General features: G+C 43.8%; 1 protein-coding gene across 2 annotated transcripts in view; it reads left to right on the top strand.

Moving 5' to 3' along the window:
• SIAE (sialic acid acetylesterase) overlaps positions 1–16,054 on the top strand; it is a 37,471-nt gene that overhangs the window by 1,322 nt on the left and 20,095 nt on the right. Inside the window, exons 2-3 of one of the 2 annotated variants that reach the window (XM_002708317.6) lie at positions 3,271–3,432; positions 12,888–13,066. In XM_002708317.6, the coding sequence (XP_002708363.2) occupies positions 3,271–3,432; positions 12,888–13,066 (341 nt within the window). Of the gene's footprint in view, positions 1–3,270; positions 3,433–12,887; positions 13,154–16,054 lie in introns of both variants that reach the window. The other variant, XM_051818768.3, reaches the window with a different exon arrangement.

Here is a 16,054-nt window from a genome sequence, read left to right as displayed (position 1 = left end):
CCGGAGCTGTGCCGATCTGAACCCAGGAGCCAGGTGCTTCTCCTGGTCTCCCATGCGGGTGCAGGGCCCAAGTACTTGGGTCATCCTCCACTGAGAGCTGTTAACTTTAAGATCACTGTTTCATGTTCTCCTTTGGGTCATGCCATTACATTGCCTTCATGAACATTGACTACATTGTCTGTTCACTTGTGCTCTGAATTTCCCTTCCCAAAAAGGGAAATAGCTTTCCTTTAGATCTCCCCCCGCCCCATGTTTATCATGCAGTATAGGAGATGTACAAGATTGTATGTAACAGTGAAACAATGAAGAGTGAACTAGAGCGGGGCCAGTTTTATGGTGTCCTCCAGGGTGCTTCTTCCCAGTACCTCTGCCAGTTTTCCCCCAGAGGCAAAGTGGTAACTGCTGGCCTGCCTCATTTTATATGTCTGCTTTTAATTAAGCACATTAAAAAGAAATTCAAATGTTAAATGAATTTGTTTGATGCCAGCAATTACCAATCTCCCTTCCTTTCTCATTCTCTTCCTCTTTTTTTTTTTTTTGCTCAATTCCTTGGTAATATTTCACTGTCTAATCAGCTTAGAATTTGAACTTTATAAGGACAGGGAATATTATTATTATTACTACTTTTAAAGATTTTATTTATTCGAGATGTAGAGTTACAGAGAGAGGGGCAGAAAGAGAGGTCTTCCATCCGTTGGTTCACTCCCCAAATGGCTACAGCTGGGCCAATCCAAAGCCAGGAGTCAGGAGCTTCTTCTGGATCTCCTATGCAGGTGCAGGGACCCAAGCACTTGGGCCATCTTCTGCTACTACCCCAGGCCATTAGCAGGGAGCTGGATAGGAAGATGAGCAGCCGGGACTCAAAGCAACGCTGCAGGCAGAGGCTTGGTCCACTAGGCCACAGCACCGGCCTGGGAATATTATTCTTGATTTACTGCCATTACCTAATTGTGGCAAGTGGAAATTGTAGTCACTCTGGAATAAGGTGACTTGATGTCTAGCCCTGTCATAAACTACTTCTGTGCTCTGAGGCCAGAACTTACTGTCTGCTGACTGGTTAGCACTGTGCCTGCCCCAAGTGAGCTCCTCAGGAGAATGTAGGATCCCTGCCGGGAGGGATTTTTCTTTGTTGTTATTTTTGTTTTGTTTTTCATTGTTATACCTCAGTGCTTAAAATAGTGGCCTGGCATGTGGCAGGAACCAATAAATAAATGTTTATTGAATTAATTAATGAACATATAAGCTATTTAAAAAAGATGCTTCATGTACTTGAGTCTCTGTCTCAGTCAATAATAGGATTCAACCCCTTGATCAGGTAAGTAATGTGATTATACTAAGATTAAATAAAGATCTTTCCACCTCCAAAGTTCCTTAACCCAGCACAGAGCCAAACACTAAGAGGTTCAGTAAGGGTGTGCTGGTGCAGACAGACCGACTGGAAAAGGTATTTCCCCAGCTTATGGATTACTGGCTGTCCCCACAGCTGTGCAAGTAGGAGCCAGTTTTTGCTGTTTCCCCACCTCCAGTCTCTTTACTTAGCTCTTATTTATGCCTTTGGTTTTCAGTTTTTGTTCCATATGAAGCACCTACCCAAGACAGGGCCCTCCCACACTTGTGCCTCCCCCTTTTCCCCCAAGCAGGCTGCCAACCTGGTTATATAACCTCTTCCTAGAGCATTTTGCTCATGGTAGCTGTGCATCTTGAGCCCGGTAGGCCCCTCTGGGTGATCCTTGTTTGTCACATAGGTTTCATAATGGAGCCAGCCCATAGGAGGGCACTGGAGATTTTTAGGGACCAGTCTGTTACACCAAGAGCAGTATAAATAGGTCACTGAACCTGTGTGAGATCCTGTTAGCTGTACTGGCCGGTTAAGTATAGCCTAAGGGCCATCATCATTTGCAGCTTCCAGCGAGAAAAATGTCAGCCCTATTAATTCTGATTCTCTTTTCTGTCTATCATTTTTGTTTAAAAACCTTTCAAAAATCCTAATTTTGATGATTTTAAAGGACTTTCCTTTGTTTAGACAAATTTGGACGTAAGTTTTATTATTTTCCTTGTGAAGTTTTGATAAGGAATTCACTGAGATAATTTGGATGGATGCTTGTAATTAATAAAATACTTCCATATAGGCTGGATGATAAAAATAGGAATGATCTCATTAAAGTGAGTTCTTATTCAGTCTTGTTAGTGACTCTCCAGAATAGATGTGTTTCTCTATTTTTTTGGGTTATACTTTAACATGTGAAATGGATAAAATTGTGGTGGAAAGCCTTTGCTCTTTTTGACCTTCCTTCTCTATCTGAAATTACTTGAGGAGGATACAGACTTGGAGATATTCATAAATACTTGTTTAGAATTTACAATACTTTCTACTGGGTTGTGAAAAAATCATACGAGGGTGGCATTGTGGTGGGGTGGGTTAAGCCACTGCTTGGGATGCTGCATCCTGTATCAGAGTGCCAGTTCCTGGCTCCTCTGCTTCTGAACCAGTTCCCTGATAATGTACCTGAGAGGCAGAGGATGATGGCTCAAAGTGCTTGAGTGGTCCCTGCCACTCACATGGGAGACCCGGATGGAGTACCTGGCTCCTGGCTTTGGCCCAGCCCAGCCCTGGCTGTTGCTGCCATTTGTGAGTGAACCAGCAGGGAAGATTCTCTCCCCCTCCCTCTCCCTCTCCCTCACCCTCTCTCTGCCTTTCAAGTCAAGGCATCAATCCTTCGGTCTTAGAAACGATTGACTTTAGTCTGATGTAAAGGAGGAGACAGAGAAAAGGAAAACAGATTAGAGAAGGCTGCTTTGGAGAGAGGCAAGCTTCTTTATTTGCAGCTAAAAGGAGTAGGTGTGGTGATGGAAAGTAGGGGAAGGAAGCGGTTTATTTTCCTCATAAACACCATCTGTGTGGTGCGTGGAAGACCGGTAGAGTTAGAGGGATCTGGGGGGAGAAGTCAAGCGTTAGGGCCAAGCCTGAAGGCAGAGGAAGGTAAAGCGTTCTGAAGGGGAGGGGAGGAGGCTTGTGGCCCTGTGGTGGCCTGGGTTCTTTGAGTTTTCCTTAGTGGTCGTTTTTTGTACTATGGTGCATATTGTTGGAAGATGTTTTGTTATGTTGCTTACCTTATTAGAAGGCTTAAGATCCGGTTCCAACAGATTAAAGGACTGAGGCTGTTCAAATTGTTCGGTATGAGAACTGGATATTCCTGGTTGGTTACCTGATCCAGTTGGTGCTGGATCTCCCGGGTGTGCCCTTGCTAAATATTTGTTCAATCTTTTTAGGTGTTGGTTTTCGCTTTGCTTCGTACATCAGTGATTACATGGTGCTGCAGAAGGAGCCTGCTGGGGCAGTAATCTGGGGCTTTGGTACACCAGGAGCCACAGTGAGGGTGATCCTGTACCGAGGTCAGGAAGCCATCATGGAGAAAGTGACCCAGGTGAAAGGTAAGGCCACCCAGCCTCTGTTCAGCTACCAGTATTGTCTTCTTCTGCCACCTGCTGGATTATCTGAAAATCAATGTTGATGCTCCATCCATCAGTTCACCTGTCCATCCTTCCATAAAAGTTATTTACGTATTTATCACGTACTAGGTGCTGGGGAAATAAAGAAAAACAAGGCAGCATCAGAATCCCTGTTCTCAAGGAGCTCATGGAATATTGGAAATAGACACCAAGGGGTATGGTGCAGTGTGTTGACTGGTGTGATGAATGTGTGTGTGGAGAGTTACAGGATGCAGAAGAGAAACGTCTGACTGGATTGGGTGATATGGGAGGATTTGCACAGAAGGTGACAGTTGAATCAGGTGTAAAACAGGCAGTATGGAGGTGTGGTTAAGAACCTAGCTCTGGAATAAACCATCTGTGTTGACTTTGTCATTTAATGGCTGTGTAATCTTGAACATACTATTTAACATCTCTATGTTGCTGTTTCTTTATTTGTAGAGATAGTCATAAAACTTACAGGATTATCAGGATTAAATGAGTGAGCCAACGTAAAGTACTTAGAACCATGCCTGGCACACAGTAAGTACTCAACAATTTTTAGCTGTTGTTATTACTGCTACCATTATTATTTAGGCAGTCACTCAAATGTTTATTGAGTACCTACTATGTGCCAGATACTATGCTCCGGATTAATGATACAGTGAGGAGTAAAATGGATGTGGCCTTTCCCTTGAGGGAGCTATTGGTTAAGGGAAGGGACAAAAATAATAAGGCAATTACAATAAAATGTGAAAAGTACTACAATGAGGAAGGACAGGATCCTATGAGAGCACTTGGTAAGGTAGTAGGGATAATGAACTTAGTCTAAGGCTCGTTTTGCAAGGTGAGTAGGACAGAGGCAGAGAGGCGTGAATGTGCATGGGTCATTGGAGGAATGCCAGGCGGGGAGGTTAGTCTGAGACACTCACTGGTGGCAGATGACAAGAGAAAAGGTTGGGAAAGTAGGGAGGCATATTTATTGTCACTAAGGGGTGGATACCTTGTTCTGAATCAACATATTGTTAAGCAGCAAAGTAAGATGATTGGATTGGTATTTGAGAAAGAACCCTGTGCCAGCACTGTGGAGGGTGGGTTGGAGTGAGAGAGGACATATCTAACCTATATACTGTTAAGATTCCCAGGCATGAGTTCTTTGCCGAGAGAGTAGCAGTAGGGACGTTCAAGAAGGTTAAGAATAACAGCTCACGTGCAGGGGGATTTTACAAAAAAGTCTCTAGAAGGGATATATGATCTATAACACAGTGTGGGAAGTAGGCAAAGCTACAAGTTTGCAGATGCAGGAAAGCAAGCTCAGGACTGCGTATTGATTATAGATAGCTCTAGAGCTGTGGGGGGATGGAGGTGAGAATGGGGGAGGTGAGGAGGCTACCCTAGGGGGTGGTGGAGATCATGTGCAGGTTGGTGCTTTGAGCTCTGACGAATGTGTACGTGACAGGGAAGCTGCTGGAAATTTCACTGGACCCTGAAGACAAGAATTGCCTGGTTGGTTTTGTCACTATCTAAACTGATTATCCAATCCTGAGTGATTCAGATCCTGGTGTTGTCCCCTTCATGATTGGTTTCTGTTAGCAAGCATTTCTAAATACTATGTGCCAGTCATAGATACAAAGGAAGTGCCTCTAGTTCTTGGATTTCAAGACTTTCTAATGGCAGGAATGTTGTTCAGTGAAACTAAGAGGCCTGAAAGGGCAGCTTTCGCTGCTGGTGACTTGCAGAGTGTACGGAACGTGAAGAATTCAAGGGACTGGCAGTGCTGTTGGTGCTGTGTCCCTCTTAGAAATGAGCAGCACTGTGTACAAGTAGTGGTGCTTTTGGTAAATGACATTGATTCAGAAACCAAAAGTACTGCTATGGTTTCAAAGTAGGAAATGGATTTCCTTGGCACTAATAATTAATATTTCAGTAAGTATTTGGGAGACAGAATAGGTAGTATTGTAGAGATATAGAAAGCACATGCTATTATGTAGCATTTCAGTTTTAACAGATGTTCTTGTGCATTATTTTTTAGATTTTTTCCCCCTCATGCCTATTTTGAGACTAATATTTGAGGTGGGCAGAGATGAGCAGGAGGGTAGGTGGCGATGGGAAGAAATAACAGGTAATAGTTGGGAGATGAGCCTTCCTTTTCCTCCAAGTGATTGTGAACTTACTCATTTATCTTCAGTTCAATTTCATAAACATCCGTTGAGGGATTACTATGCAAAAAACACTGGGCTAGAAACCCAGGAAAAGATGAAGAGACCATAACTGGTGCCCGTCCTTCAGGAACTCAGCCGCATGCTGTCCTTTCACATTTGGCAGTTTAGGTTTAAGTGGTGCTGCAGCCAGTGCACTGCAAAGTGGTGGGTCAGCTGGCATGAAAACAACCAATAGAACTCAAGGGAGTCAAGTGACTCATCAGCTATTCTGATAATTTCATCGGAAAACAGCTTGATGGTACTGGTGGTAATCGATTTGTTTATCAGACTCTCCACATTTGCTTGGTAGATAAGACAGCTATCAGTGTAGAGAGATCTGCAGGCCTGCTTCAGTGGGCATCTTATTTTTTTTCTGCCCATGGAGGAGAACAGATGAAGTGTTACTTGGAAAAAAGGAGGCAGACATGTAAGAAATTATATAGGATAGAAAAGGTGTCTCAGAAGAGAGACAGTATAGAGAATATTGGAAGGTTGACTTCTTATTTTAAAAATTAGAGGTGAGAAGAGAGAGAGAGAGTATACTTTCGTCTGCTGGTTCACTCCCCAAATGCCCACAATGGCCAGAACTGGGCACTACCAAAGCTGGGGGCCAGAGATGTAATGGTGATAGAGACTCAACCACTGGAGCCATCACCTGCTGCCTCCCAGAGTGTGCAATAGCAGAAAGCTGGTGGTGGGAGTGGAGCCAGGACTTGAACCTAGGTACTCCGACAAGGGATGTGGATATCCCGAGGTCAGGTATGTTCTCCCCCTTAAAAATGTATTTAGTAATTAACAAAGCAGACACACACACACACACACACACACACAATGCTCACTTTCATCTCTGTTGGTTTACTCCCCAAATGCCTGTAATGGTCAGCACTGTGCTAGGGCCTGTGCCAGGAGCCAGGAACACAGTCCAGGTCCTTCCACAGGGGTAGCAGAAGCCCATTTACTTGAGTCATCATTGCTGCCTCCCAGGATCCGCATTGGCAGGAAGTTGGAGTCAGGAGCTGGAGTTGGGAATCTCACCCAGGCACTCCATTTTGAGGTACAGGCATCATAATTGCTAGACTAAATTTCTGTTCCTGGAGGATTGACTTCTATTTTAGATTTTGATGAGAACTCTGGGATTCTCAGCTAGACTACCTTACTTTTCCCTAAAGGTAATATTTATTTCCTATAATCCCAGAAAGAAGTGATATTTAACAACATGAAGATTTTTGTCCAGTAGACTGACATTTAAGCATTTGAAGAATTAAATCCTTATGGATGAGCGAGAACCTGGTCACGTACTGGGCCAGTTCAGACCATGTTGTCAAATGAAGTATGGTGATTTTTTTTTTTTTTTCAGACACATGGCCTAAAATCAGGGAGACATCTCACTTTGACATAGACGGTGAATGTGTGCACATGTTGGTGATACAATGAGGGTGTGTCTGTATTTGTCATCGTGATTGAAGTAAATAAATACATCTTTGCTGCCTCAATTCTCTGACCTCTAGACCCTCTTTTGAAGACTAATCTCATCAAGTCAGGCCCAGGCAGGGTGATCTCCCTTTTTATTCACTTAGAGCCAACCGCTCAGGGACCTTAATCACACTTGCAGAATTCCTTCACCTCATTCCCAAAGCCTAATCTAATCACCAGAGTGCTGTCTCACCTTCCTTTGCCATTTTCTGTTGGTAGGTAGGAAACCACAGGTTCTGCCTCTACTTGAAGGGAGGAAATAATAAATACAAGGCTGTGACTTTGGAGGAATGGGGTCACCCTTGTGTGTGTCTGCCACAGCATTGTTTTTTTTCCATTTTTCTTTTAATTAATTTTTAACACATTCAATATGATTTGTAGTCTAAGAACATAATGCTGTTCCCCTCCTCCCTCCCTTCCCGCAGTTTCCTTCCTTGTACCCTTCTTTCTTTTTTAGTTTTTGAGATAACATATTTTTAATTTACATTACAGTAAAAAAGCTTAATACTTCACCAAATAAGAGGTTTAAGAAATAAAAGCAAAAGGACCCTAGTTTATTGGGAATGTAGACAATGGCTATAAGCCACAGCATTCTATGGTAACTTGCATAAGCTTGTTTCGTGCATAGGGAAATATTTAAGCTTTTCTTCTTGTGTTCATATTTGGTAGTGGTGGAAATGAACTTGAGGTTACAGAGTAAATATAGATTGGCGAGGGACAGTTTAGGCGTATGGCCTTTACAACTGGACCATGCACGCAAACCACAGAACCACTCTGCAGCTGGTGCAGGCACAGGGTTCTGTGGGAGAGAAGTGAATAGGGCTGTGGCTTTCAGCTCTGGGTTTTTCCTCTTTGGAAGAGAAAGGCCATGGGTAATTTTTCCTTCTCTCTTGGCATCTGAAATTTTGGCACAATAACCCAGAAAATAATTAACATCTGATGTGACTAGCAAAAAGAAAAAAAATTATGGCTAATCATGTTTTTAGAAAATGCTTTTCATTCCCCTGCCGCCGCCCCCCCCCCCCCCCCCCGCCCCAATTTGATAAGGTTGTTTGTTCTTCCCTTTCTGAGGTGGGAGTTAATCAGGGAAGTGGAAGGAAAAATGGAGATGGAGAGGTCTTCACTTAGGCCCTTGGCTGGAATATGAAGAGGAGAGCAGCTGACAGAAAAGGCCACCAGATCTGCTAACTGTTAGACGTGAAAACATAAAGCCCCAGTCAATTCACGGGGCTTTCTCATCAGTGTAACCCAAAGCCAGGGTTTATTTTCTGCCGTTCACTTGACGGAGTGCCTGGCACGCGGTAATCATTCTAAGTCGCTGTATAATGAAAGAAGGAAATTAATCTTCCTACATGGTAGAAGAAAAAACGTGAGGGAGCAGACTTTTTTTTTTTTTTGACAGGCAGAGTGGACAGTGAGAGAGAGAGAGACAGAGAGAAAGGTCTTCCTTTGCCGTTGGTTCACCCTCCAATGGCCGCCGCGGCTGGCGCGCTGTGGCCGGCGCACTGCGCTGATCCGATGGCAGGAACCAGGAGCCAGGTGCTTTTCCTGGTCTCCCATGGGGTGCAGGGCCCAAGCACCTGGGCCATCCTCCACTGCACTCCCTGGCCACAGCAGAGGGCTGGCCTGGAAGAGGGGCAACCGGGACAGAATCCGGCGCCCCAACCGGGACTAGAACCCGGTGTGCCGGCGCCGCAACGCCGAGGATTAGCCTAGTGAGCCGCCGCGCCGGCCAGGGAGCAGACTTTTAAAGTGGGATTAAGGGGCCGGTGCTGTGGTATAGTGGGTAAAGCTGCTGCCTGCAGTGCTGGCATCCCATATGGCTACCGGTTCGAGAACTGCCTGCTCCACTTCCGATCCAGCTCTCTGCAATAATACTGGGAAAGCAGTAGAAGATGGCCCAAGTCCTTGGATCCCTGTATCCACATAGAAGACCCGGAGGAAGCTCCTGGCTCCTGGCTTCAGATCAGCACAGCTCTGGCAGTTGCAACCAGTTGGGAAGTGAACTAGCAGATGGAAGACTTCTCTCTCTTTCTTTCTGCTTCTCCTTCTCTCTCTGTGTAACTCTGACTTTCAAATAAATAAATAAATAAATTAAAAAATAAAGTGGGGTTAAAATGAGAATTTACAGAAACCTGGGCCTTGATTGGTAAAAGAAGTTATATAATAGCAAGTGATTGGCCAGATGGAGGAGCCCAAGTAACGGTTGCTAAGAAAGCCCATCAGGATCAGTGGAGAACCAGCTGGATGGGGAATTTGCATCCAGTGATGGTCTAGTGATGGTGAAGTCTTTCTGGTTGGTAGATACAGTTTTCACATGGACTTAACCTAGTGGACTTGATGGGTCAACAGTTTCTAAAACCTAAAACTTTTTTTTTTTTCTAAGATTTATTTATTTATTTGAAAGAGTTACACAAAGAGAGAAGGAGAGGCAGAGAGAGAGAGAGAGGTCTTCCATCACTGATTCACTCCCCAATTGGCCGCAATGGCTGGAGCTGCGCCGATCCGAAGCCAGGAGCAAGGAGCTTCCTCTGGGTCTTCCCATGTGGATGCAGGGGCCCAAGAACTTGGGACATCTTCTACTGTTTTCCCAGGCCATAGCAGAGAGCTGGATTGGAAGTGGAGCAGCTGTGTCTCGAACTGGTACCCATATGGGATGCCAGCACTGCAGGCGGCGGCTTTACCCGCTACACCACAGCACTGGCCCCAGTTTCTAAAACTCTTAACTGGACTTCAACCAATCGGTCCTGAATTGACAAACTAAGGACTGATCAATTCTTGTCAATTGTGGCAGCTTTTGCATTTATTTATTTATTTAAGATTTATTTATTTACTTGAAAGGTAGAGTTACAGAGAGGCAAAGGCAGAGAGAAAGTGAGAGAGGTCTTCTATCCACTGGTTCACTCCCTAAATGGCTGCAACGACCCAAGCTGGGCTGATCTGAAGCCAGGAGCCAGCAGCTTCTTCCGAGTCTCTCACGTGGGTGCAGGGGCCCAAGGACTTGGGCTGTGTTCCACTGCTTTCCCAGGCCACAGCAGAAAGTTGGATCAGAAGTGGAACAGCCGGGACTCAAACCGCTGTCCACATGAGATGCCAGCACTGTAGGCGGCAGCCCTATCTGCCATGCCACAGTGCCAGCCTCAGCTTTTGCATTTTTGCTTTTGGTTTCAGAGTGTATGCACCTGCTGTCCTCCTTGGCTGACACAGTACTTCCATGGGAGTCATCCCCTTTGTCTTATGCTGGTGTCACTAAGTTAGCTTGACTGTTAGTAACCTCTGTAGTGCATCTGGTCTCTCCTGCCTGCACTGTGAGTTAACTACTCCTAACACTCACTATTGTGTCGGAGTTTGTTTTCTTGAATTCAGTGGGAGAGGAACAAAACTAGGAACTAAAAGATTTGAGGGCTAGCTCAGAAGAGGGTTCTCCAAGATCTTTGAGAAGGTTGAAAGGAGGCTTCTCTGGGAGGACAGATGTTGGGAATGCGGCTCAGGTACTGATGCTCAGTTCCCCTCCGACTGTTCATTCCTGGCTGGATAGGAGCTCATCCTCTGGCTGTCTTCCGTTGGTGTTACCATCTCTTGCCTCTGCCCCTCTTATTGTCTTTTTATTGCTGGGCAGCAAAACTTTTCAGAAGCTCTGGGGAAGGTCGTTTTCTTTATCAGTCATGCTGCCTGGGTTGAGGATAAGTGGGGATACCTAGCTAAGCGGTGACTTGGAGTAAGTGGTGCAGTAGAAGGTTAGGAAACAGTGCTGTCCTGGGTTTTCTGGGGGCTGTCTCCGTCATCGTGAAAGGTGATGTTGGCGGCAGAAGGACAGAGCTCCAGGAAGAGATGTCAGTGCAGGAAGCCTGGAAAGACCTTGGCAAGCCTCTGTGGGGACAGATTGGGATGTCTGCCTGTTCAGAAGCGTGAGCCATACGGAGCACATCACACCTGTGCGACACAATCTGTACTAGCTGCCCACTGTTTCCAAAACAGTGATTTTTCTGGTTTAGGTGAATTATACATTTAATATGTTCATGTCTTGCTATTGGTGATAGAAAAACCAAAGTGAACATTTGGTACAGGGTTTGATTGACGTCTTAGGGATGGGAGTAACAAGCCCGGTTGATTATGCTTTTCAGAGGAGCAAACATGCCCTGTTTTACTATTGGCTTGGTGTTTTAGGACATTTCCCCCAGGCCTCTAAGCAATCTTTATGGCTTAAGCTTTTACTAATCTCCTGTCATGCATCTGGACTTCTCATGCTTCTGTTAGCTCTTGCTGATTAGAGAGAACTTTGCACAGTGTCTTGAGCATAGTAGGCACTGGATGGTCTATTTATTTATTTATTTTATTTTTTAAAGATTTATTTATTTATTTGAAAGTCAGAGTTACACAGAGAGAGTAGGAGAGGCAGAGAGAGAAAGAGAGAGAGGTCTTCCATCCGCTGGTTCACTCCCCAATTGACCACAATTGCCAGAGCTGTGCCGATCTAAAGTCAGGAGCCAGGAGCTTCCTCCAGGTTTCCCCTGTGGGTGCAGGGGCCCAAAGACTTGGGCCATCTTCTACCGCTTTCCCAGGCCATAGCAGAGAGCTGGACCAGAAGTGGAGCAGCTGGAACTCAAACTGGCACCCAAATGGGATGCTGGCATTTCAGGCGGGGGCTTTATCCACTATGCCACAGCACCGGCCCCTGGATGGTATTTTTATAGTTAGTATTTCCCATGGGTAGTATATAAAAACTTCAGACTACTCCATTTTCAGTTGTCATTATTCTTTCTCCGTGAATTTAAATTGATCTCATGAGCACAAATTATAAATCAGTTCTTTGGGACTATGTCAAGAGATTTTTATTTTAAAATGTTCATTTCTCTTTTTTTTTCTATTTTCCCACTTTTATGTCTTCAACTTTGTTCATGTTATTTGGTTTTTGTAGGCATAGTTTTTCCATTTTGGAAGATATTTTCCTAAAGTCTCTGAATATGTTGGCAAGGTGGTCCAGTGGTCGTTGAGAGATAGGCAGGTGGGTGGTTTCTAGGGAGTAAGCTATGAATTTCTGGAATGGGATGTTGGGTGGCTTCTCGTTTCCCTGAAAACTCCAACTCTGTAAGAATCATTTGTTGGGCGAATTGAAATATCTTCTTCACAGAATTTGATTTATATGCCTCCCACTGCTTTTTGATGTGTCAATTTCTCCACCCACCTGTTTGTCCATAGGAAAACCCAGGACCACTGGCAGTATTCGTCCTTCCTAGGAACGTGGGAGGAGATGATGGAAAGGGTGGTACCACCAATTAAAGGGAGATTTTAGATTATCAGTGATTTCCTCTAACTTGCACTTACATCTGATTGTGTAATTACAAGTTAGTTTGGGGCACTGTGTAAATCTAGAAGATTAGATTATGTTAATATTGACAGTTGGATAGTACAACAAGAATTTCTATTTTTTGTTTTTTCTAAACTCCCTTGAATTTTAATGTGTGTATTTTTGTCTGTTCTCATTTTGGATTATAACTGTGTAACTTTTTTTTTTTTTTTTGGGAAGTGCTTCTGATAAAAATAGTGAAGGATTGGTACAGATTAAGGATAAAAATGCTGCCACTCTTGTCATTTCCATCCTCTTGTCTGAAATTTGGCCAATCTTTGTAGCTTTGAATTCAGTTTATCATAGAGGCTGGCAATAACCACAAATGAGTGTGACTGGGCTTTAATTTCGTGTAATTAGTCGATTGTTAATTCCTTGGGGCTCTGTTACTGTTTCAGCACAGTCTAGTAATACCTGGATGGTGGTACTGGACCCTGTGAAGCCCGGTGGACCTTTTGAAGTGATGGCTCAGCAAACTCTGGGGAGGATGAACTCCACTCTGAAAATTCATAATGTCCTCTTTGGAGACGTCTGGCTTTGTAGTGGACAGAGTAACTTGAAGATGACTGTTTCACAGGTAATTTGCAGAATCTCAGCCATGATAATTAATGTTGGTGATAATGAGGAGGAGGCAGCGAAGGGAAAGGAGGGCTGCTTCTGTCTGGTGAGTACTTACCACGTCTCAAGGTCTGTTCTACGTTTTCCCTGTATTAGTTTGATCTATCAACTTTGAGAGATAAGTCATTGATTAAAAACGTAGTTATTAACTAGTCCTAATACTTTCCATATACTTTATTTCCTTTAATAGGTTATGAAATTGAGAAAGTTATTGTTTTCTTTAGCTCCTCCGAAACTAGGTTTCTTCCCAAGTTCATTTGTATTTTTTTTTTGCTTTGTTTTCACTGTTTTTGAGAATTGTTTAGATTGGATATTTTAAGATCTCTAAGTAGGCTATAATCTCAATTCATTTCTCTTTTTGAAAGATTTGTAAAGTTGAGTCCTTTCATATACTTTTGGATTTCCTGTTTTGTTTCTAAGCTTCTATTCATTATTCTCTTTTTTTTCTTCTGAAAAGCATATTACCAAATAACGCTGCAAAAATTATCTTACTCTGGAACTGCTTCATTTGATTTTCTGATTGACAATCCAGATTCATGTATTTTTGTCTTCATAACTGATATTTTATTACCTCTTACTTCCTACATTACTTAAATATATATGGAAGCTTTTGGAACTGAGATGTTTGTTAAACTGAACTTTGACTAGGCTCTTAGCATAAGTGAAAGGAAGCAAAATTGAAGTTTTATCTCTTGATAGAAGCGTGGTTTTGTATGGAAGTGGAGTTGCTGTTAACTCGTTAAGGAAAACAGTACTTTCCTTAATGCTTTAATTATAGTTCCCTGTTTGCATAGAAAGGCATGGACCAGATCTGTTTGTATCTATATAGTCACTTTTTTTCAATAACATTCTGTGCCAGGGGAGCCCATCCCACTTTCTGTCAAGCTAAATCACATTCTTTCTGCCTAGCATTTACTCTTGAGCACCTTCTGTGTGATGTCAGGACTGCAAGCTCTGAGATACAGGGCTAGAAGAAAACAGATTTCGCTGAAACATCCAAGTGATAATTTTTTTTTAAATCACGCACTTAGTTTGCACAACAGCATTTTAGATGCTCACAGTCCCCAAACGCCAAGTTTTCTGGTTGGTTAGCAGTGTGTAGGACCTGATTTTTTGATGAAAAGGATGCTCTATGTGACTTCCTCTTTGTTCCTTTTGCTCCCTTCTCTACAGACTCCCAACACACACACACACACACACACACGCACACATGCACAGAGACACATACACACACAGATACACAGACATGTGGACACACACACAGACATACACACAGACACAGACGCACATACACATACACGCACAGAGACACAGACACACACAGACACATGGACACACACACAGACATACACACAGACACAGACACACTGACACACACACAGACACATACACAGATACACACGTACAGACATACACAGGCACAGATACAGACATACAGAGACCCCACAGACACACACAGACCCACACAGACACATACACAGATACACAGATACAGACACACACAGACACACACACAGATACACACAGACACACACAGGCATACACACAGACACACACAGGCACACATGCACGCACCCTGTCTCTTCCTCCTTTTCTCCCTCCCTGTGACTTCTCCGGGTAGATAAGAGTCCCACTATAACCTACCACTCTTCACATTCAAAGAAGGAAATGGCAGATTGTATGCCCATCTTGTTGTTAGGGTAAAGTGGAATTTTAAAATTGGGTGTTATTTATAACACTGAGTGAGATGTTTATAAATGGAGAAAAGTCTAAATGTTCATCTGTCGCCTCCTAAGTCAGGGTGGGTCTCAAGATTTGGAGACTTCTAGTTAGGTTCAGTAAAAGATGGCCATTGTTGGACAGGAAACCCATTTCTCAATATCTCCACACTTCCCGCTTTACCATTAGAGAAACTAAAATCCAGAAAAGGATTGATATCACATTACAATAAAAGAGTCACAAGACTTAGGATGGCTAAATTCTTTATTGTTATCATCTGAGCTTTAGAGCCTATATTATATACAATGGTAGAAGGTAACGTAACTTGCAGAAAATCCCAATTCTTTTCTGTAAATCAGGTTTCTCGGTGTCCTTCAGCACATGCGTGCACATGCACAGACGCACACTCACACATGCCTTGTATCCCCATGCAGACTCCATGCCAGGATTCTCTGAGGAAATAGATTCTTGACGTGTCTCCATTAATTCAAGAATGTGGTATAAAGGTTACAAAATGAACACCGGTGAGCAGCTGCTTTGATGGTGAACGGGTCTGGTCCCCAGAGGGGCAGCAGTGGTCTCTCACAGCCTCAGCAGCATTAATGACTTCAAATACCTTGGTATTCATTTACATCCTCATTTAAATACTTGGTAGGAAAATAATTATGCTGAGGTGTTTGATGAGATGAAATCTGATCTCAGCAGATGGAGTAAGGCTTCCCCTTTCATCAGCAGGGAAACCAAGTGTCATTTAAATGAAAATCTTCCTGAAATCTCTTTATTCCTAAATTTGCTGCCAGTATCCCTGAGGGAATGCTTCCGTCAGAAAGGCCTCGGGATGCAGGGAATGGAAACCAATTTCAGAAGTCATTGTCAGCCAGGTACAGCAGGAATTTTCCCCCTTCCCCTGTTTTTGTGAACACCTTCTGTGGCATTCAAGTTTTGGCTTGAAGCAAGGCACGAATGTGAGTCTGAGAATGGAAGTTTTTCAGGCAGTGTTTTGGATCCAGTCCCGTGTGCTGGTAACAGTACGGGGGACTGCCAGCTCCCCTGACTCCACTGGCCTGGCAGGATTCTGCAGCGATAGCAACGGGTCTATATGACAAGCAGCATGTCCCCCCAGACTGCCTCCCCAAGCTGGCATCTCAGTGCCAGGAGGCACTTGAGCTCCCAGTCGGTGCGGAAGCTCGTGTGGGTGGAGAGAATGGGAGCAGCTTCATCCCGTTTC

The sequence above is a fragment of the Oryctolagus cuniculus genome, chromosome 1, assembly GCF_051225735.1.
Source record: "Oryctolagus cuniculus isolate XC-2025 breed Fujian yellow rabbit chromosome 1, ASM5122573v1, whole genome shotgun sequence".
In the NCBI taxonomy this organism is placed as follows: domain Eukaryota; kingdom Metazoa; phylum Chordata; class Mammalia; order Lagomorpha; family Leporidae; genus Oryctolagus; species Oryctolagus cuniculus.
Note: the sequence above shows the minus strand (reverse complement) of the source record. Positions and strands in the feature narration are given on the sequence as shown.